General features: G+C 40.6%; 1 protein-coding gene and 1 long non-coding RNA gene across 4 annotated transcripts in view; one reads left to right on the top strand and one right to left on the bottom strand.

The window, feature by feature from the left end:
- The window catches only part of LOC133553102 (tripartite motif-containing protein 67), an 82,153-nt gene that overhangs the window by 34,924 nt on the left and 22,825 nt on the right, over positions 1–24,404 (top strand). For all 3 annotated transcript variants that reach the window (XM_061900947.1, XM_061900946.1, XM_061900945.1), the window contains exons 2-3: positions 10,875–10,970; positions 16,017–16,139. In XM_061900947.1, the coding sequence (XP_061756931.1) occupies positions 10,875–10,970; positions 16,017–16,139 (219 nt within the window). The remainder of the gene's footprint in view (positions 1–10,874; positions 10,971–16,016; positions 16,140–24,404) is intronic.
- LOC133553103 (uncharacterized) lies at positions 10,176–17,770 on the bottom strand. The gene is made up of 4 exons (XR_009806842.1): positions 17,492–17,770; positions 10,525–10,645; positions 10,338–10,399; positions 10,176–10,268 (listed from the first exon to the last, which is right to left on the bottom strand). It is a non-coding gene; the product is annotated as an uncharacterized LOC133553103 (long non-coding RNA).

The following is a 24,404-nucleotide window of genomic DNA, read 5'->3' as shown; positions in this document are numbered from 1 at the left end:
GGGTGTTACCATTTAGTGGTCAATTGTACAGAATATGTACTGAACTGTGCAATCTAATAATAAAAGTTTCAATCAATCAACCAATAGTTTTGGATTTTTTAAAACACGGTGTTTCAAAACGCACCAACTCGGCAAGTCTAAATAAAATAAAGCAAATGTGAGCAAAACCTAAAAAAGTTAAGCTTTCACCAAAGTCAACAATCAAAAATGAAGCTTTCAGCACATACACATTACACATAGACGCAAAGTTAAATCATGAAATGCAACCTTACCCTAAACACAACCACACACAAATAAGTTGTAGACATCCATGCTTTTCCAAGTTTTCATCTGTTTTCTCGTGTAGAATGACGTCTGGACATGTCTGGGAACTCCAACCACGTATAATCCTGAATATTACCAGACAAACAGATAAAGTCTAGGCATCTATTCCCTTGCATAGTTAGATTTTTTTTTTTGCTCATATCTGCTTTTTTCAGGGAGATCCAGGCCTCTTGTGTACTCAGATAGTTTGCACACTGCTGGCTGTTCAACAGCCATCTTGGCTTGGTTGACCCACGCTGTTTTCACTTCCGGGAAGAAGTCACATGATGGAATACAAGCAATAGTCACCTTTACCCTCATAAAGGCAGGACTAAATGCGGCCTGAAGCTCAGCCAAACGGTCGCCTTGATATTGAACAACTCTGATTGGTTTGGTATCACTTAGTGGCTAATAGTCATTTATATTTTTAGTTTACGTAGACATTTTTATGCTTAACGGAGGCTAAAAAAACATGGAATATGCTATTTAAAAAGTCGCAAAGCTGCAAACTTGGAATTGCAATGTGGCGAGGGTTTACTTAGGGCTGGGCGGTATGTCGATGTACTCGCTATATTTTGGGTTTGTCTCTGTGCGATATAGAAAATGACTTTATTGTGATGTTCGAGTATACGTTCTTACACAGTTGCTTTTAGCTGCGGGCATTACACTACATGCGTTTCCCACTCTTTCTTGTTTCTCCTTCACACAGAGACATAAACAAGTGCACCTTCTTACGTACGTCACATACTGTTGCACGTGCAATGTCTTATGCCCTCCCCGAGCAGAGAGTTAGCTACATGGTAACAATAGCTGTGATGCTAACGGTACATTCGCCATTGGTAACATGAGAGACAGAAGGTGCAAATCTGGTAACAAATGGAGGAATAACTAATTCCCAAGAAAAACAGCACGGGGTGCATCGTCTGGCAGTGGTTTGGCTTCAAGTGGGACTATGTTGAACAATCATGCAGCAAAAGCGTTGCTACAAAAATTAGCAGAACTGCTAATTTGTAGCATCATTTGAAAAGTCACCCGCTAGAGAATGAATAGTGCTTGAAACTCTGCATGTCAACATCTCCGTTTGGTGCCACACCCACAAAATGCCGAAGCCACAATTTCCAGATCAACACCGTATGAAAAAAAAAATCAACAACAGAAGGAGATAACGTCCACAGGAACCTACCACAGAACAAAGGACATACACTGTTTGATTTCCTATTATGCAGCTCATTTTTATTTGACAGTTTTTTAAATATCTTGTGTGACATCATGCACAAAAGTGCACTTTATTTGTTTTAAACTATTGTAGTGGCATTCTGTACAAAAAGTGCACTTTAGTTTAGTGTTGTTTTGATATGTCATCTTAGTGACATCATGCCTAAAAGTGCACTAATAGCTTGTTTTAAAATGTCTCTGACAATCTTGCACTTTCTGTTTTGGAAATGACATTGTTTAATAAACTGTTTAATAAATACAGTTTTGCTAAATTGACTTAGTTGTGATTTCCTACTCTGCATGAAAGTTTAAAATGAGCATAAATTAATGCAGTATGAACAAGAATGTTTTAATGTAGACACATAGAATCATCATACTGCTATGATTATATGCATCAAGTGTTAATTCAAGGCTAAGGCAAAATATCGTGATATATATTGTGTATCGTGACATGACCCAAAAATATTGAGATATTAATAAAAGGCCATATCGCCCAGCCCTAGGTCTACTGTGCTTTAGAGTAGACGATGTGCAGCTTGTATAGCAGTACAGCTGTACCAACCACTGAAAATAAGGCAACCCACAGCAAACTATTGTAGCTGGGAACACTTATTTGTCCCATGAGAATTTTTAAACAAATACAATGTGCCATAATCTTCATATTTGAATGCTAAACTATATATTAAGTTAGCACTCAGCAGGTCAATAAGGAGGTTGAGCGACAGCGGGTAACTCGTTGATTACAAAGCAGCAGAAGATTGTCAGGCGGCGGAAATTGAGAGGATGAAGAGTAGGAAAGGGAAAGCAGATTGTTTTTGACCTCCCGCCCTATGAGAACTGCTAATACTAATAAATAAAATAACCCACAGCTGGCTTAGGACAGAATATAATTCAGCCAGACAGCAAGTCACGTGTAGTTAAAGACATAATAACTAACAATTTGAGTTTAAAATAACATGTACACTATACACCAGGAGTGTTAAACGTACGGCCCGCGGGATGAGTTTGGTATGTATAAAAATAAGCCAACATTTTTGATTGAAAGAATTCGCTGTTCTAAATGTGTCCACTAAATGTCACAATAGCAATTCTTTGTATGTTTGTAGATGATGCTCATACATATGTAAACAAAAAATAAACCACATGATGTTAGTACAGCAGTCGAGGAAAATGATCAAACTACATGAATACCATCCTGTAATTTGATTTGTATATTATATTTTTATCTTGATGGATTGAAATGTAACACCAATGAGTTGATTGGTGAAGATTATCACATCAGTTATTTAGAAATTATAAATGACAACAAATAAAGATAGAATACTATTAACCACAACATATAAGTGTAAAAAAAACAAAAAAAAAACGTAAAAACTTTATAATTTGTACATTTCCAGAATGTGCTTGTTATATTTCTAAACAAAGAAAACAATCAGAAGTTGTCTTTATTTTTAAATTATTGTGCCATGATTTTACCAGTCCGGCCCACTTGGGAGTAGATTTTTCTCCATGTGGCCCCCCATCTAAAATGAGTGTGACACCCCTGCTCTACACTGATTTTAGAGGTCTATATTAATATCGGTGGACCAGCCAGGAACAGTGAAGCATGAAGATGCACTTGGAGAGAAGCAAAACGTGTTGCACCCCATCCCCCATTTCCACTCATCCTGATGTCCCTCGGGGGTCGTTTTGACAAGGTCGACATTAACCACTTGGGGCTGACAGCCTTTTGTTCTCCTGTGGTGGTCTTTTTTTGGGGGGATCTAGTCCCGAAAAATGCACTGTACAGACAAAAGTGAAAAAAAAGTCAAATCAGAGATTACTGATGCTGGACCGATGCTGTTCTATATGTTCACTTCAATGACAGGCCAAATGTGAGGGGCTAGTTTTTCCACATCAAACTCATCAAAGGGTGCTTCTACTTTATGAACTAGAACAGAAAAGGATCCATGCTGGAAGCACACAGTTATCCAAAATGTCTTGCTGGAGATGAAGAATCAAGTCCTGATTAGCGTCCATCGTCTGACGAAAGAGAGACATTCATTGGCTGCAAAGAATGTGACAGACGGAATAAACGTATGTCGTCTACGCAAGCAGATAATGGGGGAGGGTGTGTGTGTGGGGGGAGGGGGGGGCACGACTCCACTAGTTTGGAGGAGGAGAAAAGGTCAAGAGGAGAAGAACAAAGAGAACAAAAGCAGTGAAGAAGTGGACTGATTTGTTACATTTTAGCCCGCTTCCGAAGACCTAATTGTGATTGTGGTCCTCATTGTGTCCTACTGGCTTCTTGAAACACGATTAAATTCTCACTTCTTCTCATTAATGATTAGAATAATAATTGGAGTGGTGACACAATACGGGGCAGAAGGGTGCACATTTTTGTCATGAAACTCAGATAACTTAATGAGCTTAATCTTGCCTTAGTGGAAGTCCGCCAAAATAAAAATCTATCCATCCATCCATTTTCTACAGCTTGTCCCTTTTGGGAATGCAGGGGGTCGCTGGAGCCTATTTCAGCTGCATCCGGGCGGTAGGCGGGGTACAGCCTGGACAAGTCGCCACCTCATTGCAGGGCCAACACAGATAGACAGACAACATTCACACTCTAGGGCCAATTTAGTGTTGCCAGTCAACCTATCCCCAGGTGCATGCCCAAAATGATGAATAATTTTGATTTAAGATATAATATAACCAGTTTGTTGAGCTCTTTTATTACTCATCCGAATCACAATCCGCTTTAATAGCTAAGTATATTTAACACACACGAATTTGGACTTGGTTGACTGTGCAGTCTCTGTCCAATGCAGGAAACAGAGAAAAAAAACGCAACGATCTGTCTTCTATTAAAACTTACGGTGTTAAATCTATTTTTTTTTGTCAAATAATTTAATTATCTTTGAAAAGTTTATATATATATAAGTATTGTAATTTTTAATCACAAAAAAAACATATATGTTTTTTCCTATTACATCTCTTTATATGTCTTACTTGTATTTTATTCTTTATATCTGCACATTGCTCTTGCTATTTTATAAGTTTTATTATTTTTATTTTCCAACGATCTGTCTTCTATTAAAACTTACGGTGTTAAATCACTTTGCGTTGCATTTCTTCTATGTATGAAAAGCGCTTTATAAATAAAGTTTGATTGATTGATTGACCTTTCAACATATTTCTTATATTCTCCATAGTTTAGATGAAGCTTACAGCTAATAAAAAGCCCAAATTCCTCATCTCATAAAATTAGAAAACATGTCAAAAAGTTCATTATAAATAGGACAACAAAATAAAAATTGTGAAAATAAGCAAAACTACTGGTTAGTAAATGAACTGCAACAACTTGCCGAACTTTTAGATTGCATTATGTGGAAACCTGAGCTGCTAAACTTGCGCAATCAGGTATGTCTCTAAAATTAGCAAAACAAGGAGCACACTTCATTAAGTGTTCAGGATAATAGTGTGTTGATTTTTAGAACGCCCACAACACTGGAAGGAGATGATGCAAATATTGTCATTTTTCACTCGCAATGTGATTTATCAAGACTGAAACTGTTTTGCCTTGCATCCTAACTGGCACAAACGGCTGTGCTGCGATCATTGAGTAGGTGATCACTGCTATATTAGATGGTGGAGAGAATCCTCTGTTCGTACTTGTACTTTCAAAAATAAAAAAATAAAAACATATTCAGTCATGAGAATGTTCGAACAGGAACGGGAGGAACAAAGTCCAAGTCATGACATTTTATAACTGCTGGATGACTTAAAGGGCCGATTAAAACAAATGCAGTTGTTTCATTTTGGGATCTGTTTTTATAATGGTGTAAAAAGTAACATAAAACGATGGATATTAAATGTTATTAAAAATGTAATTAGGAGTGGTTGTAATCTTTAGGTAATCGATTGCACTTGTGGCCTGACACACTTAGTGGGGAAAAAACTATGGTGTGGATTTTACCTCATTAGTTAGGATCAATGTGAACAGCCAGAGGTGATCTCAGAGAATGTAAGGGATTAGAATTGCACAATTTAATCACTTGTATGTGGTTCGCTGCTTTTTTAATGGCTTTGTCTAGAATTTGCTTATTTTGCTGCTTTCAAAACGCTTATAAATGCACACAAAAAAAATACAACAAAAGTAGTGACCTCTTCCTGGGTGGATGATGGGACTGCGCCACCTCCTCCTCCACTGAGGAAAGAAGCAGAAATGAATGAATGAGTGAGGACGAGCAGGTGGCGCTGGTAAACAAATCAAGCAAACCCTAAGCGAGGCCGCCGTGATGATGATGATGATGGTGATGATGATCCAGGAAATCCCTAGTCCGTCATTCGCCTCGTTAGCATCGACTTGGCTTGACAGTGGGCCCTCACACCGGCCAACAGCTTGTAGTGCCAGATGGTCTCCATGGCAACCGGCTCCACAGAAGGTTGGACTTGATATGTGAGTCGTCCTGGACGTGCACAGGAGGAGGGATAGCACCACTGGGCGTGCACGTGAGGGAAAGGGGATTATGACAATAAATAGAAGATAGGAACATTAAAACATTTTAGGGCTATACTTCACTATGTGAGGCGTTCAAATGGTGTTGGGAATTTTTGATACCATTTAGGAATTAAAGCATCTGCTGGCTTGTGTGTGTGTGTGTGTGTGTGTGTGTGTGTGTGTGTATGTGTGTGTTTGTGTGTGTGTGTGTGTTAGAGGAAGTAGTGAAGGTGAAAATTTGGGCGAGGCCACAGTCGGCAGATTTATCAACAGTGACCACATGTGCGTGTAATTGTGTTTCCTTTGTGTTGTCTAAAACCGTTGTCAACATTTACACACAAAAGGCCCCAGTGCTCTTCGTAAAAAGGCTTTTGTCAATAAATCAAATGGATGTATTTATTGATTGTTTTTGAAGCATCAATACAAACTGACTAAGTCATGGGGGTTGGTTTCCATTCACAAAAATGTGTCCCCATCGGCTAAATGAGAATATTAATGAAATCATTTAGTTATGATTCATTAAGGGAAGTTCACTGTCTTAGAACAAGTACATCTCTATTCCTTAAGGCACACTAATGTCCCCTGCATTGGATGGCTAAGTAACCTTTTTCAGGATTAAACATGCATTTATCATCATCATCATCATCATCATCAATCTCTATTGCAGACCTTAAGATCAATTAAACATATAACAGCCCAATACAAAACATTAAAAAGCAAAACACTAAAACATTGAAAAACAAAACAATGAAAAATAACATGAAGCCCAAATGTCAGTTTCTAACATACAAACATGTGTGCCAATGGTTCGACAGTCCAGATGAGTATCTAACAGAACTGCAGCCAGGGTTTGTTAACACAGTGATTATGTCATTTTCAGACTCAGATGTCCTACACATAAACTTATACATCAGGTTGCGTAGCAACGCTGAGATAGTGGGCACCCCAACACTAAAAAACATCTGGCTTGCACTGGCGCTTCTTGGAATTCCCAGGAGAAGCCTCATACAATCATTATAAGCAACCTGCAGCTTCTGAAAGCTTTTCTGCTTATACTTTACCCACAAGGGGGCAGTATACAAAGGAGTGCAATAGGCTCTGAATAGGTTGATCTTTACATCATTTGTACAATAATAAAATTTCTTCTTCAGCATGTTGTCTTTGGCATACAGCATACGCCGCTGTCTGTATAGGTCATCATCATCAGCCAATAGATCAGTAATGATGTGCCCCAGATACTTAGTTTTATCACACACACTCAGCACCTGTCCTGACAGATAGAACGAAGGAAAAGAGAGATCCTTGTCTTCTCTTGTTCTACATATCATGATGACACTCTTATTTGCATAATATTTCACATCATATTTCAAACCATAATCTGTATGTATATTCAGCAGCTGTTGAAAGCCAGCACTGCTAGGAGACAAGATGGCTAAATCATCCGCATACATCAGATGATTAACCACAGTATTACCAAGTACACATCCTGTTCTACAGGTATTGAGCTGGACAGATAGATAATTCATATACAGATTGAAGAGGGCAGGGGAGAGAATTCCCCCCTGGCGTACCCCTTTCCCAACCTTAAATGTTGCTGAGCATTTATCGCCCCATCTGATCTGCATGCTCTGATTAGCATACCAATATGACAGAATTCTGATGATACTATCAGGCACGCCCCTCTCTTTCAGTTTTAAAAACAGTTTCTGATGGTTGACCCTATCAAATGTTTTCGACGCGTCAATATAGCCAACTAAAATTGTGGAGTTTTTACCTTTATACATATCAATCACTTCTTTCAATGCATAGATACAAAGGTCAGTACCATGCTTAGTTTTAAAACCAAACTGATTGTCAGCAGTAGTAAGAAAAGCGCTTAAGTGGCCTAATAAAATTATCTCTATACATTTAGAAAGTATGCTTGCAAGTGCAATAGGCCTGTAATTATCCATGCTTCCCACCTTACCTGCCTTGTCCTTGATGACCAGCACCAGAGTGACAGCCATCATGGAGTCAGGCAGCAGCCCATGAGACGTCAGGCCTGTAAAACAGATGGAAAGCAGGACTGCTACTCTGGGGCTCGCAAGTTTCAGGTGTTCTGCAGTTATATGATTAGGGCCACTGTCTTTATTATCAGCTAGCTGGGATATTGCTTGCAGCACCTCACTTACAGTGACTCCAACAGCCTCACAGTTGTGGATGCTGCCTATATCAAAGGGCTCACTTTTAACACAATTAAAAAGTGCAGAATAGTGCTGCCTCCATTTCTCAGCTATGTTATCAGCTCCTGCTACACGCTCAATTGTGCATGGCAGCGGCATACTGCCTCGGTTCAAAGTTTTCACCTCTTTCCAGAATCCACTGATATTGCATTTAAGGAGCTTCTCAGTGAGTCAGGTCTCATAGGGTGTTCATTTCGAAAGACAAATCGAATGGCAGATTTGTACCTCGAATGTGTTAGCTTCTTACGATCTAGTACCGGACCTAACCTAGGTCTGCCAGCCAGAACCCATTCACTGAAAGCTTCCTTAGCTGCAGTGTAATGCACTCGAACATGTTTATTCCAGCCTGGCTTCCCACTAGATTTCCTGTTGGTGCATGTAACATAAGAACTGCTAGCTTCACACTGGATTTTGACAGTATAGTCATACATTGCACAAAGGGATTTCCTATGATTAATATCATTACAGTTAAGATTAGACCGAAAAATGTCATCAAGTGGAAGAGACATATCATTTAAAAGAGCATCAGTTCTCCTGTAATAAAACAGCACTTCCTCATCTGTGAGTTTAGAACAATTCTAGTTTGGCCCTCAGGCTATTAACCTCCTGGATCAACTCAGGGAGACTGTCCAACTTAATATCTAATATGAATGGAATATGGTCGCTCATAGAGACCTCATACACAATCTCAATAGAACGTAAATTGGTGTGTGCGTCAGCCATACTGACACAGTGGTCAAGCCATGATATAAGAATAGCTATTAGCGGGCAACAACCATTGACTAGATAAGGTGAGTGCATTTTCATCACAAAACTGTATAAGGTGTCTTGCAAATAAAGAGCTGCCATTGGAAATGTCAGCATTCCAGTCACCAACCATATAAATACACGTACAGTGATTATCTTGTATAAAATAATTAATACAAGCAAGTTTAAACATGTTAAACATGTTAAACATGTTATCCTCATTGTCTTTACATTCATACGGAGTGTACACATTAAGAACAATAAATTACCTACTGTTGGACTTATACTAAACAGCAATACACCAATCAACTTTGAGTCTAATAACACTAATAACTGCATCATGTTTTTTGTGCCAGAGCACAGCAACACCTCCCCTTATCCTTCCTCTTACAATTCTCATGGACAAGTCAGTTGTTGACTCACCAGCTCCATGAAAGTTATCGTTAAAATAATTCAAGAGGCCCAGGTCTTGTTTTGGGAGGAATGTCTCTTGTAAGCTTAAAATGTCACAGTTGAGCAGCAGGTTGTCAACAGCTAGACGCCAAGCCCGGTCCCCGGCGCTGCAGCCATGACGCAGTCCACGACAGTTAAAAGTTACATGGTACGAGCGGGCAAGGCCCCTTTAACCACACTTACACCAGCACGAGAGGAGGGCAGGGGTAGGTTGGCCCCCACTCCAACTGCCTTTCTTGGCTCATAAAAACGCCTGACAACAGAGCCTTGTGGCCAGAGATCAGGGACATACATCTCTGCAACATCTTTACACTCTGTACAGTCGTTGAAAGAGCTATATCGATTGCCCACAGTGACTATGCGTTCACAGGTTACTTTGCGTGAAGTTTATCAGACAGGTAGCTCGCCAGTACCTCTGGATCGAGGTAGGGAGAGAACTCCGATATTACCTTGAGTGCCAGTCCCAACAATAACTGGCTTGGAGTTGACACGTCGTTTACCGCCAGTAGCCCTTACCACTGGAGGGTCCCTCCTCCCCTGACGGTGCTTTACAACAGAGGACCATTTTTGTGAGGTAATGGTCGGCTCCTCTGATCGAGAAGTCAGGCTCTGGCCCCCAGAGCGGCCCGGTGAACCTCATGCTGCAAGTTCCCCCTTCCGTGCCTCGCTTGCTGCAGATGTCCCTTTGCTCTGTATCCCCGCAGATCCTCTTGGACTTGTATCCTCAGCAGGCCCCAGAGCGGCAGAGTTTTTGTCTAAACGGAGCAGATCCTCCACCAAAAGTAACCCTTGCCACAGGCTGCCTTCTACCATGACTGGGTTCCTCCTGCTGCTCCAATGCTGATACTCTGGATAAAACAGCAGTGGTTACAGCAGACATCAGCTTGGATCTTCACAGCCTGCTTTAATACACCAACCTCGCTGCACAGATGCTCCATTCTGCTGAGCAGGTTTGAGACGTCCAGGCTGTTGAACGTCACTGGTGGCAGGTCATCCAGGTGGAGGGAGACAAAATGTGGAATATTGTCTCCACATTCATTAAGCACTTTGAGACATGATTTTATATTATTACTGTCCTTGTGGACACCTTTACAAGCTACATACCGTTGTTTGGTGTTAGGACAGAACTCGAACAGTAGTTTTTTGGATGACTCAATCCACTCAGAATCAAAGTTGGTAGAGGCAATCAGAATGAGCTCCTCCTGAGCCAGAGTTTTGATTTTCACTGAAAGGAAATTTAGGAGTTTATCCTCAACAATAACTCGGCCATCAAGATTCCTATACAGCAAAAACCAAGTGTCCATTCAACAAAACAAGACCCTGATGTTTATTTTGCCCTTTGCCTCCCCATTGTAATACTACATTATACACTACTATGTTGTTTTTAGGCTCTCAATACAGATAATGGCAGAAAATACATTCTAAACAAGATTGCATTGTGTTTCTTCCTGCAGTGTCAGCTCTCGCAGGCCCTTAATGGCGTTTCGGACAAAGCCAAAGACGCCAAGGAGTTCCTGGTCCAGCTGAAGAACATGCTGCAGCAGATTCAGGTAACATATCTACTGTACATGCTTTACTAGGTGCGCAGCCTAATGAGCTGCATCACAATTTCACCGGTTACAAGATAGTAATGTTCAGAGTTAAGGTATTCTTTGAAAAATGTGTCAATTATTGCGGTTGTAGTTGCTGCACTGTTGATAGTGTTGTTACCTCAGGAGTTGTGTGGCGAGTGCAAAGTCGCTGGGGCATGTCGCAGTCGTCGCAGTTCTTTCGACTACACCGCAAACAAGGCTTTTTGTTCACGTCATATTACGGATTCTTGCATTGTACAAAGTCGTCTGACAAACAAATACTCAAAATAAGTCACTTCAGTGTTGATTTTTCATTCTGGGGGGAAGGAAACATCCCTATCATTACCAAAGTAGTACTCGTTTAATCCAATCAAACACATGGTGTTATTATTTTTGCATTGCAGGGATGATTAAAGCACAGGATTTTAATGACCTCCGCCAAACATTAATACAGATTAATTATTGAGATGTAATACTAAATATTTGCCATATTTATGCCAGACATTGCTTCCCCTTTTTTCTTGAAACGTTGATTACATTTGGAAATTTTGTTTGGTTTTAAAATTTGGATTTGTTTTGGTAGAATTAGTTTGAATGTATCTGAAATACAATTAATACTACAGTTTAAGTTGCCTTTACCTTTTACACATACACAGGGTGTCCAATGTTTGGATCTTTGGCGGCCCGTGGTTAGTAAAAAACAAAGGAAAAAGAAAACAACTGGGACAAAAAATAAATGAGTAAAAAATAGCACAACTGGCAAAAAAGGAAAAAAAAACAGTAAAAAATGTGATACTGAACAAAAACACTCGCAAGAATTTGAAAAATTGAGCAAAGATGCTTAACGAACACACACGCACGCAGGCACGCACAAATGGACAAGCAGTAGAAAGTGGATGGATGGATATATATATATACGGTATACGTTTGTATAAATATATACATATATATATATATATATATAGTCGTGGTCAATAGTTGCATACACTTGTAAAGAACATAATGTTGTGGCTGTCTTGAGTTTCCAATAATTCTACAACTCTTATTTTTTTGTGATAGAGTGATTGGAGCACATACTTGTTTGTCACAAAAAACGTTCATTAAGTTTGGTTCTTTTATGAATTTATTATGGGTCTACTGAAAATATGACCAAATCTGCTGGGTCAAAAATATTCATACAGCAATCTTAATATTTGGTTACATGTCTCTTGGCAAGTTTCACTGCAATAAGGCGCTTTTTTGTAGCCATCCACACGCTTCTGGCAAGCTTCTGGTTGAATTTTTGACCACTCCTCTTGACAAAATTGGTGCAGTTCAGCAAAATGTCTTGGTTTTCTAACATGGACTTGTTTCTTCAGCATTGTCCTCATGTTCTCAATGGGGTTCAAGTCAGGACTTTGGGAAGGACATTCTGAAATTTTAATTGTAGCCTGATTTAGCCATTCCTTTACCACTTTTGACATGTTTTTGGGGTCATTGTCCTGTTGGAACACCCAACTACGCCCAGACCAAACCTCTGGGCTGATGAATTTTGGTTGTCCTGAAAAATTTGGAGGTAATCCTCCTTTTTCATTGTCTAATTTACTCTCTGTAAAGCAACAGTTCCATTGGCAGCAAAACAGGCCCAGCGCATAACACTACCACCACCATGCTTGACGGTAAGTGTGGTGTTCCTGGGATTTAAAGCCTCACCTTTTCTCCTTTAAACATATTGCTGGATATTGTGGCCAAACAGCGACATTTTTGTTTCATCTGACATCACATGGATAAAGATAAGACATTCTGGAGGAAATTTCTGTGTTGTTTTTTTTTTATTACAAAAACTGTGTGATTAATCTGATTCAAAACACACACACACACACATATATATATATATATATATACAGTATAATTTACAAATACACTCTTTAAAAAAAAAAAAATATATATATATATATATATACAGTATAATTTACAAATACACTCTTTAAAATTCTTACAGTCTGAATTCCAGGATTTTTTTTCACATTCTGTCTCACAGTTGAAGTGTACCCATGATGACGATTACAGACCTCTGTCATCATTTTAAGTGGGAGAACTTGCACAATCGGTGGCTGACTAAATACTTTTTTGCCCCACTGTGCATACACGTTAGGTCAGGAAAAAACACCATGAATTGATTTACGTGGACCCCGACTTAAACAAGTTGAAAAACTTATTCGGGTGTTACCATTTAGTGGTCAATTGTACAGAATATGTACTGAACTGTGCAATCTACTGATAAAAGTTTCAATCAATCAATCAATCAATCAAACACAAACGCTATTCCATCCATACACGCCTGTTTTGCAGGTTTCCCTGCTCTTCAGGGAAAATCCCCTGACGAGCAGGCAAACAAGTTTGTAGGGATGAAATAGCCTTTGTTTTTTCCTGACCTAACGTATATTCCGCTCCACCCCGGTATTGAGTACTGTATAACGGATAAACCACAGTAACATCGACTATATATATCTATCTATCCATCTATCTTCCATCCATCCTTTTCTACCACTTGTCCCTTTTGGGGTCGCGGGGGGTGCTGGAGCCTATCTCAGCTGCATTCGGGCATTCGGAAGACGGGGTACATATTGGACAAGTCGCCACCTCATCACAGGGCCAACACAGATAGACAGACAACATTCACAGTCACATTCACACACTAGGGCCGATTTAGTGTTTCCAATCAACCTATTCCCAGGTGCATGTTTTCTATTTTTTTTACTTTTTTAAAATTATTTTTTGTTTGTTTTTAAAATAAATATTTTATCCTTTTCACAAAATAAAAATTCCACACACAAATAATAAAGTGGACCCCTATATCCATTTTAAGTATATAGCTCTCAGTGGAGAAAGTTTCTTTGCATACCCCTGCACCACAAGGCAACTAGAAGTGGGGTACATTCAGCGGAAAGTGCTGGGATACAAGGTTTGGGAGGGTGTCTGTGGGAATTTCTCTTCATATTTTAGACGTTGCTGCTGAGAGGCTTTGATCACTGAAGGAATCCATGCTGTGCTACAATTGCATGCACACTACAAAGCAGGAAGTTAATGAGGAAACACTCCTCTGGGACACCTTATTGGAGGCACAGAACCCAGAAGAGGAGATGAAGCCATACATAGTAGTCCTTTTCTTTCCTTTTTTCCCCTTCTGTTCCTCTTACCATCATGCTACCTGACCCTAATGAGGGGACTGTAGTGCTACTTCACTGCCATGATTTTGAAAAAACATGGCATTTTTCATGGCAACATCATTATAGTGCTGACTTGTGGAGTTGACAACTTGCTGCCTGTTGGAGTGGCAGATGTTGGGTGAGATCAGCTGTACAGCCATGGCGTCCGCAGGGAAAACACACAAATACTACACACACAAGGGCTAAAAATAAAGCAGCGATTCAGTGGATTTACCGAACAGACGCACAGTAGTGATGAATCCACCATTCAGATATGTTATCCTCTTGCAGTAGCATTAGTGCAATAGCAATTACACAATGTCATCATTAAAACCTTGTAGAGAGTATGATATCATGAATTCCATGTCACTCTGGTAGCTGCTACAAATAAACAATACACTGCAAGGTGAAGGCCAGACACACCAGTTTTAGTGTGTGTAAACAAATTGAGAATAAAACAGGTATTTTGGTGGTATTAAATTCACTTGAGCTGTGCGAGAAAGTCACAAATGTCACTTAAGTATCAGGAATTCTTTAACACTGGAGGCAGCTCAAACTTATTTTAATGCAATGACTATGTCTCGTTTTTCATGTTGGTCCCAGGCAAGCAAAATGACGCTGAGGCCATTGGAAACTTTGCACAAAACAATCGCTCAAAATCCTTCACCGAAAACCACGACACCACCATCACTGTTTAGTTCTCCAAAATGTAGATTGTTAAATTTAGCTAACATTCGAAGATTAGCATCAATACGAATAGCCCATCGAATCCTGTATAACACAGCACCAGCGCCACTTAAGCACTTTGTCCACTTCACATCTGCTGTGACAACTACAAACACAAGGGCCTCCACCAGAGGGCAGTGTAGTGTACCCATATGTAAAACCTCGTTTGCACAATCAGCCTTTTCATATAAAGCAATAAAGGAATGGAACGACCTCATAACAAACATGAAAAGTGTGACAGATTACGCTTCGTTCACAATTGAAGGGACGGTGTGGCACGGTGGTGGAGTGGCCGTTCGCAATCTGAGGGTCCCTGGTTCAATCCCCACGTAGTAACAACCTCGTCACGTCCGTTGTGTCCTGATTAAGACACTTTACCCTTGCTCCTGATGGGTTCTGGTTAGCGCCTTGCATGGCAGCTCACTCCATCAGTGTGTGAATGGGTAAATGTGGAAGTAGTGTCAAAGCGCTTTGAGTACCTTGAAGGTAGAAAAGCACTATACAAGTACAACCCACTTATCATTTATTTATTTATGTAACTTCAAAAGTGGCTTTGGAACAATCAAAGCTGTTCACAAGGTCACTAAGGTGGGCACCATGTTTGACATGTCAACTTAATGTGTGTTATATTAATGCATTTGGACATTATGTTGTAAGCTGTGAGGTGTGTCTGTCAAAATCATGGTTGTGTTTCACAAATGATGACAGATGTGAACAAGAGCATGCATTGTCCATGTGTGATGATGTAAATGAGGTGTGGTTGTATTGTATAATAATTATGTCTCAATGAAAGGGTATTTTATGACTTTTCTTAATTTGATAACATGCTACAGTATAATTGTATTGTTATAATTTTATTGCATGATTTTTTTATCTATTAAATTTAGGTAACAAGGGACTGCATATGGAAATGAGCTATTTAGCTACAATCTGGTGCAGATCATCTCTGTCTTTGAGCTTAGTGTTTCTGAGCACTGTCTCTTCAAATGAAGACTAAACTAAACAAATGGAGATTTTTACTGTAAAACGCATCACTTTGACAAAGTGTAACTTTGAATCTGGAGCCCGCGCATGACGACGCATGTTCTCTTGTGTGCGTGTCTGCTATCAGGAGAGCGGCGTGGAGTTCGAGGCTTGCCTGGTGGCTCAGTGCGACTCGCTGATCGAGGCGCTGACGCGGCAGAAAGCAAAACTGCTCACCAAAGTCACCAAGGAGAAGGAGTACAAACTCAAGGTAACAATGTAAACATGAACACTGGACAACACGACTAATGGCAAAAAACAACACTTCTCTCTTTTATTATTTGTTTAGAATTCTGACCTTTTGAACTGTAAAAACATTCAAAACTAATATATTTCTTGCCAAAATAGGTAATCCCTGACTGTGTGAACATGACATTTTGAGCTCAGCTACCTTGACCAACATAATTATGGACACCACTGAAAAACAACAGGGTTCTTGCAGCACCAAATAGTCCCTGAACATCATATGAACAATGTGATGCTGGGGCCCAACTGTCACGGTTATTTGGTGACGAACCCCAAGATGCAGAGATGGAGGCAGGCATGGAATGTGAAAACATGATTTAATTAAATACTAAGACCAAACCAAAACCAAAAGGGTACAAACAAAAAGCACGCACATGGGCGGATATAACAAACTAAGGGCTATGAACAAACTAATCGGAAGCAGGGAACAAAAAACAGTAAGGTACAAAACATCTACCAAATATAGCTTACCGCTACGCTGCATTCACATGACCAGTAGGAATGACAAGTAGAAAATGACATTGACACGACAATAATCCAGCCCTGACTGGAGAAGAAAACAGGTCATAAATAGTGGCTGGCTGATTGATCCCAGGTGTGGCCAGGTGCCAATCAGCCACAGCTGAGGGTTACACAGCACTCAGGGAGACAAACAGGAAACATAACCAAAATAAGAGTACTGACAGGAACTAAAGACAAACGCAGAGGAAAAACTAAGACCTAGACCAAAACTGTCAGGGACAAGCCTGACAGTAGCCCCCCTTCCCATAACGGATACCAGAGGTTTCACGAATCCTTCCCCCCTAAAAAAAAAACAGTCCAAAGTCAAGGGAGGGTGGAGGGAAGACAAGGTGGTGGGCCGCCAGGCCAAGTGTCCCCGCAACCAGCGGGGAAGAGTCAGGTGGTGACGGCGAATGGAACGCCGCTGCCATTTGCGAGGCGGTCGCCCATGAAATGACCACCTCTGTGGCCGTCAGGTGTATGGTGGTGCCCTCTGCTGGCCCACCGGACAGGATGGTGGTGGCGCCCCCTGCTGCTGGCCCACCAAATTATCCATTAGCTCTAGCGCTAATTTAAGCCTCTCTGCCATGGACAACTCTGCGGGGTTCGTATTTGGCTGGATTATTCTGTCACGGTTATTTGGTGACGAACCCCAAGATGCAGAGATGGAGGCAGGCATAGAATGTGAAAACATGATTTAATTAAATACTAAGACGCACATGGGCGGATATAACAAACTAAGGGCTATGAACAAACTAATCGGAAGCAGGGAACAAAAAACAGTAAGATACAAAACATCTACCAAATATAGCTTACCGCTACGCTGCAATCACACGACCAGTAGGAATGACAAGTAGAAAATGACATTGACACGACAATAATCCAGCCCTGACTGGAGGAGAAAACAGGTCTTAAATAGTGGCTGGCTGATTGATCCCAGGTGTGGCCAGGTGCCAATCAGCCACAGCTGAGGGTTACACAGCACTCAGGGAGACAAACAGGAAACAGAACCAAAATAAGAGTGCTGACAGGAACTAAAGACAAACGCAGAGGAAAAACTAAGACATAGACCAAAACTGTCAGGGACAAGCCTGACACCAACTTTGAAATCCAATGGAACTTTGGGCCTGGGAAGATGACAAGGACCAGATCCTAACCTCCGCACACTTTATGTGATGATGTTCAATTAGTTTTACTACCTCAGTTCTGTTTTCAGCACCCCTGAGTTTGTGTTTTGGTTACCATGGGTGCTGATTAGTTTTACCGGCCTCTGATTAGTGTTCGGGACGCTCACCTGCTCCTGGGCTCTAATCAGAGAGCTACATTTTGCTTTTTATCGCCACACACTGGCTGGCTGTCTTCTGTTACGATGTGGTCGCATGTTTATGCATGGGTAGTTCTTCCAAGATGCAGATGGAGTTCCGGATGCAGTGTGCAGGTAAGACAGGTAAGACACTAATCTATTGTCCATTAATCGTTCGAAATACAAAAATACAGCGTGCCGATAGCATGGGGAGCTAATGGAATAGCTGACAAGAAAACAAATGGCTAAGCATAGCTCAGGAATACAGAAGTTTTACTACCTAGTGGTTAGAGTGTCCGCCCTGAGATCGGTAGGTTGTGAGTTCAAATCCCGGCCGAGTCATACCAAAGACTATAAAAATGGGACCCATTACCTCCCTGATCGGCACTCAGCATTAAGGGTTGGAATTGAAGGTTAAATCACCATAAATGATTCCCGGGCGCAGCACCGCTGCTGCCCACTGCTCCCCTCACCTCCCAGGGGGTGATCAAGGGTGATGGGTCAAATGCAGAGAATAATTTCGCCACATCTATTATGTGTGTGACAATCATTGGTACTTTAACTTTAACTTTAAGTAATCAACGTAACGTGTTACATAGAAGCAAATAAGACAGCCAGACAGTGTGTGGCAAAAAAAAGGAATATGTAGCTCTCTGATTAGTTCCCAGGAGCAGGTGAGTGTCCGGGTCAGAGGCCGGTGAAACTAATCAGCACCCATGGCAACCAAAACACAAACCCAGGGGTGCTGAAAACAGAACTGAGGTAGTAAAACTAATAGAACAAAACATGATCCGGGCATCGGATCATCACACTTTACCCGTTTTGTGACAAATCACAATCAAAATTAATAGTTTTCTTGCAACATACCTACTTGCAAGTTAAAATATCAGTCTGATTGTCAGACTGCCAGTACTGGCTAACTGTTAATATGCTATGTATATGTTAGCACTAGCAGCAGTAGCAATTGTACAGACTGCTTTCATTTTCACACTTTCCATATAATCATCTTGGGGGTACGTTTTAAAATAATTGAACACATGTTGAGTTATACATACTGTACCTTGTACATCTGCTTGATTTGCTTCACATCATTTCAGCAACACAGACCACCAACACACAACTAATGTTAAGTTAGCTTTTTCCTCAACAATAGCTTCATCAAAGTTATGGGTGACATTATTTTCACTGCCCTCAGTTGCACGTTCAGTTATAAGTTTGCTTATTTTGCATAGGGATTTAACGACCAAAGGTATAATGATCAACCGTGGAAAAACTCCTGTTTTACTGTTTCAAATTTCAATTATCGTTAAACCGGGTTTCATTACCACACCCTGAGAATCTCATAATGATACTGCTTATTTCCTATAGTAGCAGATAAAAACAACCCACAATTGATATCATCGCCCAGCTCTATGGTAGAGTGCTAATACTGTAATATCAATCGTCCATGACAGAGAAATTGCACTTTTTTTGGAATTATGAATATCGTTCACAATCATTTAGAAAGACATGACGATGGATGCTTCTTTAAAAATGCATTTTAAATAGTAAATACATGATATATCAAAAACAGGCAAATTTCTAATAACGTAAAATGTACGTATTTTGTTCATTTTAAGCAGACGCAGCACATTAATTTCAACATCCCATCCTGACGTTCACCTTGTATTTTTCATCTGCATCGCTGATAACTGCACACTGCAGACTTCATGAGAGCCAAGAAACATAATAAAACATCACTTACTGTACGATGTCATTAGGCTCCCGACTGCTAGGATGTTCATATATTCCCATTTAGATGAAGAATGACTCATAATGCCCATGAAGAAACGCGGGGTGGAACCAAACGTCTTTTTGGGTCGTTCAATTCTGGGTCTACATGCCTGTCAAAGTCTACTTGTCGGAATATGTCCTCGTCCTTTTACTATCCAGGTGAGAGGCATGATTTATGACCTACAAAAAAGTTTGATGAGCAAGGAAACAAGGAAGCAGCTGACTAGTCGATCATGTCAACATTGGCACACAAGCTCGTGATCACAGCACCGCTATAAATAGTCTGTGTTATTGTATATAAATATTAATCACTCATAATCAGTGGTGTGCAGTCAGAGCCAGCAAGGCCTTCTCTGCTGGCCTAACATAACCAGAAATCATGATCATAATTAAAAATAAAGTCATTTTTTATTTACTTACCCTAAATATTTAAAAAAATATTCATATTCTCTTCATGTCATTTTATGCTCCTTCCAGCGCTGTTGTTTTTAGGTTATTGAGTTTTTATCCAATCACAATTCAGCTAGCCCATGTTGCCATGCTGTACCAAATCTGCCAGGGGCCTTCAGAATCAACAATGTGGGCGTCTTTAAGTGAACAGACACAAAGAGTTGATAGACAATTGCGTTAGGCAATCAGATCACGAGTTGTTGTCGGGAAGGCCTTCTAGATGGCCTAAGGCAGAAATATAGTGATGTTATGCACTGGATAACGTAAGAACTCCATTACTCAGCATTCCACAGCAGTGAAGAGCATGCGCAGTAACCGCGTTTAACCATGCTAAACCGGATGTTTTTGATGAGCACGCTGTGGAGAATACTTTAAGAAGTCAGCCAACACGCCTCGTCTGCATCTTATATGATTAGACAAGACAACACATATATTTGCAAGGCCATTTTCAAGAAGGATATTTAAAGACAAACTACATCTTGTAAGACCATGTTAACCAAGCCCAGAAGCTCGACTAATCAGAATCGGTATCAGACATACTTTATTAATCATTTATTAATCCCCGAGGGGAAATTATAAATTCTACAGATTGTGAGTTCAGATATTTCATTACTTTATTTTTTTAAATTTGATATTTTTTTTGCAATTTTAATTTTGACAGTACCACATAATATATGTTTTAAATGAAAAAGAAAAAGAGAAAATAACCCGTTATGTAGACTGTTGATGGTGATTCAATGCGCAGTAGTGCGTAAATGTGTTTCTGTATAGTATTTCAATCAATCAATCAATGTTTATTTATATAGCCCCAAATCACAAATGTCTCAAAGGACTGCACAAATCATTACGACTACAACATCCTCGGAAGAACCCACAAAAGGGCAAGGAAAACTCACACCCAGTGGGCAGGGAGAATTCACATTCAGTGGGACGCCAGCGACAATGCTGACTATGAGAAACCTTGGAGAGGACCTCAGATGTGGGCAACCCCCCCCCTCTAGGGGACCGAAAGCAATGGATGTCGAGCGGGTCTAACATGATACTGTGAAAGTTCAATCCATAGTGGCTCCAAGACAGCAGTGAGAGTCCCGTCCACAGGAAACCATCTCAAGCGGATCAGCAGCGTAGAGATGTCCCCAACCGATACAGGCGAGCGGTCCATCCTGGGTCCCGACGAGCGGTCCATCCTGGGTCTCGACTCTGGACAGTCAGTACTTCATCCATGGTCATCGGACCGGACCCCCTCCACAAGGGAGGGGGGGACATAGGAGAAAGAAAAGAAGCGGCAGATCAACTGGTCTAAAAAGGAGGTATATTTAAAGGCTAGAGTATACAGATGAGTTTTAAGATGAGACTTAAATGCTTCTACTGAGGTAGCATCTCGAACTGTTACCGGGAGGGCATTCCAGAGTACTGGAGCCCGAACGGAAAACGCTCTATAGCCCGCAGACTTTTTTTGAGCTCTAGGAATCACTAATAAGCCGGAGTCTTTTGAACGCAGATTTCTTGCCGGGACATATGGTACAATACAATCGGCAAGATAGGCTGGAGCTAGACCGTGTAGTATTTTATACGTAAGTAGTAAAACCTTAAAGTCACATCTTAAGTGCACAGGAAGCCAGTGCAGGTGAGCCAGTACAGGCGTAATATGATCAAACTTTCTTGTTCTTGTCAAAAGTCTAGCAGCCGCATTTTGTACCAACTGTAATCTTTTAATGCTAGACATTGGGAGACCCGAAAATAATACGTTACAGTAATCGAGACGAGACGTAACAAACGCATGGATAATGATCTCGGCGTCTTTAGTGGACAAAATGGAGCGAATTTTAGCGATATTACGGAGATGAAAGAAGGCCGTTTTAGTAACGCTTTTAATGTGTGACTCAAAGGAGAGAGTTGGGTCGAAGATAATACCCAGATTTTTTACAGAGTCACCTTGTTTTATTATTTGGTTGTCAAATGTTAAAGTTGTATTATTAAATAGAGGTCGGTGTCTAGCAGGACCGATAATCAGCATTTCCGTTTTTTTGGCATTAAGTTGCAAAAAGTTAGCGGACATCCATTGTTTAATTTCATTAAGACACGCTTCCAACTGACTACAGTCCGGCGTGTTGGTCAGCTTTAGGGGCATGTAAAGTTGGGTGTCATCAGCATAACAGTGAAAGCTAATACCGTATTTGCGTATGACGTCACCTAGCGGCAGCATGTAGATGCTGAAGAGTACAGGGCCAAGGACCGAACCCTGGGGAACTCCACACGTTACCTTAACATAGTCCGAGGTCACATTGTTATGGGAGACGCACTGCATCCTATCAGTAAGATAAGAGTTAAACCATGACAGGGCTGAGTCTGAAATACCAATTCGTATTTTGATACGCTCTAATAAAATATTATGATCGACGGTATCGAAAGCAGCGCTAAGATCGAGGAGCAGCAACATAGATGACGCATCAGAGTCCATCGTTAGCAATAGATCATTAGTCAGTTTTGCGAGGGCTGTCTCAGTCGAGTGATTTGCCCTGAAACCGGATTGAAACAGCAATGATCATGTGGTGACATCAATTGTGGTATTTTGAGAGGTAATTATTGAAGTCGGACATCACTGAAGGCCTAGGGGGGAAACGCACGGCCCGCCACTGCTAACACTTGGTTAATATTTAAGTCCGAAATGTAAGCAGATGTTTCTTTACATTTATTAACGAGTTAGAATGCATTACAATGTACATCCGTTGTCATGTCTTTCATAATCATAATAAGCAGTTCCCCTTTGAGGTTTGATGATTGATTGATAATTGTGACCGCTCGACTAGACCACCGACTAAAAAACATTCTTGTCTGTGCCGCGGCTTTTATTCCATGGTGGACTGTAGTTTACTACATAAGATCATCCACTCGTTCTAATTAAAGCAGGCCATCAAACTCATTATCAAGCTGTGTGTCGGTTGTTTCGCTAATGAATCTTTTGTCTTTTATTTTCACACTTCAGCCCAGCTGGAGTCTTCACTGCGGTCTCTCGGCGGGCTTGTGTCACGACGGAACTTGCTTTTGGTCATTACGAAACAGCTTTAACATTGAATTTGAACAGATTATTTTAGTAGTTTCTTCTGCTGCCTTTACACTCAGAGGCACTTATTGTAGCTGCAGTCTTTTAATCTGCTTGTGAGGGTATAAGAGACTTTAGCAAAAACAAACAGATGTTTGCAGAATTCAGCCAAACTGGAGGCTAATCTCTTAAAAGCAAACATTTTTCCCCTTTCAAAGAACACACAAATGGCGACTGCATTCTCAGCAATAGTTTTTTTTTTTGGCCTAAAAGACATGAAGTTATGAAATCAAGTGCGTGATCATCTCTTTTAATAGTTAGTCACACCAGCGCATAAAATACAAGGATTAATACAATAACGGACACTTTTGGAGCTATTTCACGGTGCTCGTCACATTCTCGCTGGCAGGTGAATAATTGGCTGCCATCTCAATAGTGGTCAAATTAACAGCCGTGACTCCAGTTAATTAAAATGGCTCATATGTTTTGACCGAAGCCTGCTAACGCTGCGATTAACAAAAGATGAAAGATGAAAGCGCCTTTTTTTGAGTCTGCATTCGTCATAAATAAATCACGGCCATGTGCTGTTTGAGGTTGTATACTGGAGGCAAAAAAGGCAGAGAGATAATTAGCCTTGAACGACACTAACACGCTCTGACACGCGTCCACATCTAATCTAAACCATCTGACAGCCTGTGATGTGCGAAAAAAACTCAAATCGGATCTCCCTCGAGTTTAAAAACGTGCTTGGTTTTAGATTTGATGCTCATCTTTGTTCAACACTTGATTGTATAATGCTGCTGAAAAGTAATGACAGTCAAGCTTTAGGAGAACTGTACTTTTTTCTCGAATTCTGCCCACTGTCACGTCGGGGTCGCATGATTTTGCAGTAGTCGTTTCCCCAATATACTGAAAAACATCCAGAAACAGTATGCGAGTAAGAAAAACTGTTTATTCCAGTTATCAAGCCAAAATACCATCATCGAAAATGTGCCGACAAAGGCTCAGTAAAAAGACTACCTAACAAAAAGAGCAAGAAGCAAATAAATCCCAAGTAACTGGTGTGTTTTGCCAGGACAGCCCTGGCAGGCAGAGTGTCGTACAAGGCAGGAATAAGTAGCTCTCTGATTAGTGACTGGGAGCAGGTGGGCGTCAGGACC

Source organism: Nerophis ophidion, linkage group LG05 (genome assembly GCF_033978795.1).
Source record: "Nerophis ophidion isolate RoL-2023_Sa linkage group LG05, RoL_Noph_v1.0, whole genome shotgun sequence".
Classification (NCBI taxonomy): Eukaryota; Metazoa; Chordata; class Actinopteri; order Syngnathiformes; family Syngnathidae; genus Nerophis; species Nerophis ophidion.
The sequence above is the reverse complement of the archived record's forward strand: the minus strand, read 5'-3'. Positions and strand labels throughout refer to the sequence as shown.